General features: G+C 45.1%; 1 protein-coding gene across 1 annotated transcript; it reads left to right on the top strand.

Moving 5' to 3' along the window:
- Positions 1 to 600: 600 nt before the first annotated feature.
- Positions 601 to 1,137, top strand: LOC114171316. The gene has a single exon (XM_028056435.1). The coding sequence runs from the start codon at positions 601 to 603 to the stop codon at positions 1,135 to 1,137; it is 537 nt and encodes a 178-aa protein (XP_027912236.1).
- The last annotated feature ends 330 nt before the right edge of the window (positions 1,138 to 1,467 follow it).

The raw sequence follows: 1,467 nt of genomic DNA, 5'->3' as shown, positions 1-1,467 counted from the left end.
CCGCGGTCAGCAAGGAAATGGCGATTCCGCTGCTTAGCCATCTGGGCTGGACTTTATGTTTCTTTGTTTCATGGGTTTTCTTTAGGGCTACAGCCCATGTATTTATCTGGTTTCCATTGGCATCGTGGTGAGCCCAGTTTGTAGGGGTTGTGTTAAGGACCCCAAGACTACTCTACATTACTATTTTGTGTGACATGTCTTTTAATTTCGCTTAATAATTAAATGGGACGTTATATTTATGGTATCAGAGCGGTCATTCCTTAGGTCTATGGACTTGGATGTCCGCTTAGCTTTCTCTGTGCCTTCTGAGTGTTCTTAGTTAAATTCGTGCCTTATTCGAGCCTAACCAAGTGATTTTTTGTGTGTCAGTGAACTATGGCACCTCCTCGTAGGACTTCACAATCGTCCCAGGGTGACTTGCCCGATATCGCCAGGGCAATAGAGGCGATGGTGGCTGCCATGATGCAGCAAAGCACATCGATGATGCAGCAACATGAGGCAGCGATGCAACGACAGGCGGCGTCGCTTGAGCAACAACAAGCAGTGATGCAGCAGATGGAGGTTGCACGTGTGGCTGCCGAGGATGCTCATAGGTAACATATGGAGGCCCTCCGCCAACTGGAAGAGAACATGGTGACTGCCCCAGTGTTTGGCCCGCAGCCACGACCACCAGTCAGGGAGTTGAGTCTGGAAGACTTCCTGAAACACCATCCCGTGAAGTTCAACCGGAAGACGAGCCCAGACGCAGCAAACCAATGGCTGAAGGATCTAGAGAGGATCTTTTATGCGAAAACATGCCCAGCGGAGAACATGTTAGCTTTCACAGTATACATGCTCACCGGGGAGGCTGAGCACTGGTGGACCAGTACCAAATCCATCATGGAGGAGAGAGGCAAGTCGGTGACGTGGGAGGCCTTTAGGGGGAAATTCCTCTCGGAATATATCCCAGACAGCATTCGATATGCCAAGGAGGTGGAATTCCTCCAACTGACCCAGGGAGGGAAGACGGTGACCGACTATGCTGAGAAGTTCAAGCACCTCAGCCACTTTTATACCTTGCCGCTCGATGAGGAGTGGAGATGCCAGAAATTCGAGAACGGCCTCAGGGGAGATATTCGCTTGATGGTAGCACTGTGATGAGTTCAAATTTTTGCCCTCATTTAATATTTAAATTTGGAGATTTAATTGAATTTTCAGTGCTTAAAGATTGATTTAATTAGGATTTGTGATTATTGGATTTATTGAGTAAGTTTGGTAAAAGTGGCGTAAAAATTGATTTTAGTTGCATAAAATATTATTGGATATTCTAACGTTTGTTAATGCAGTTGGAATTTATTTTTGGTCAATTAATAGTGTGATTTTAAAATATTCAAAGTTACAAAATAAGTCCAAAATCAAGAAATTCTGAAAAAGAATAAATCAGGAGCGAAATGCACCCCCAGATTTTATTTGCACACTCCTGCAAAG

The sequence above is a fragment of the Vigna unguiculata genome, unplaced genomic scaffold (genome assembly GCF_004118075.2).
Source record: "Vigna unguiculata cultivar IT97K-499-35 unplaced genomic scaffold, ASM411807v1 contig_20, whole genome shotgun sequence".
NCBI classification, from domain to species: Eukaryota; Viridiplantae; Streptophyta; class Magnoliopsida; order Fabales; family Fabaceae; genus Vigna; species Vigna unguiculata.
Note: the sequence above shows the minus strand (reverse complement) of the source record. Positions and strands in the feature narration are given on the sequence as shown.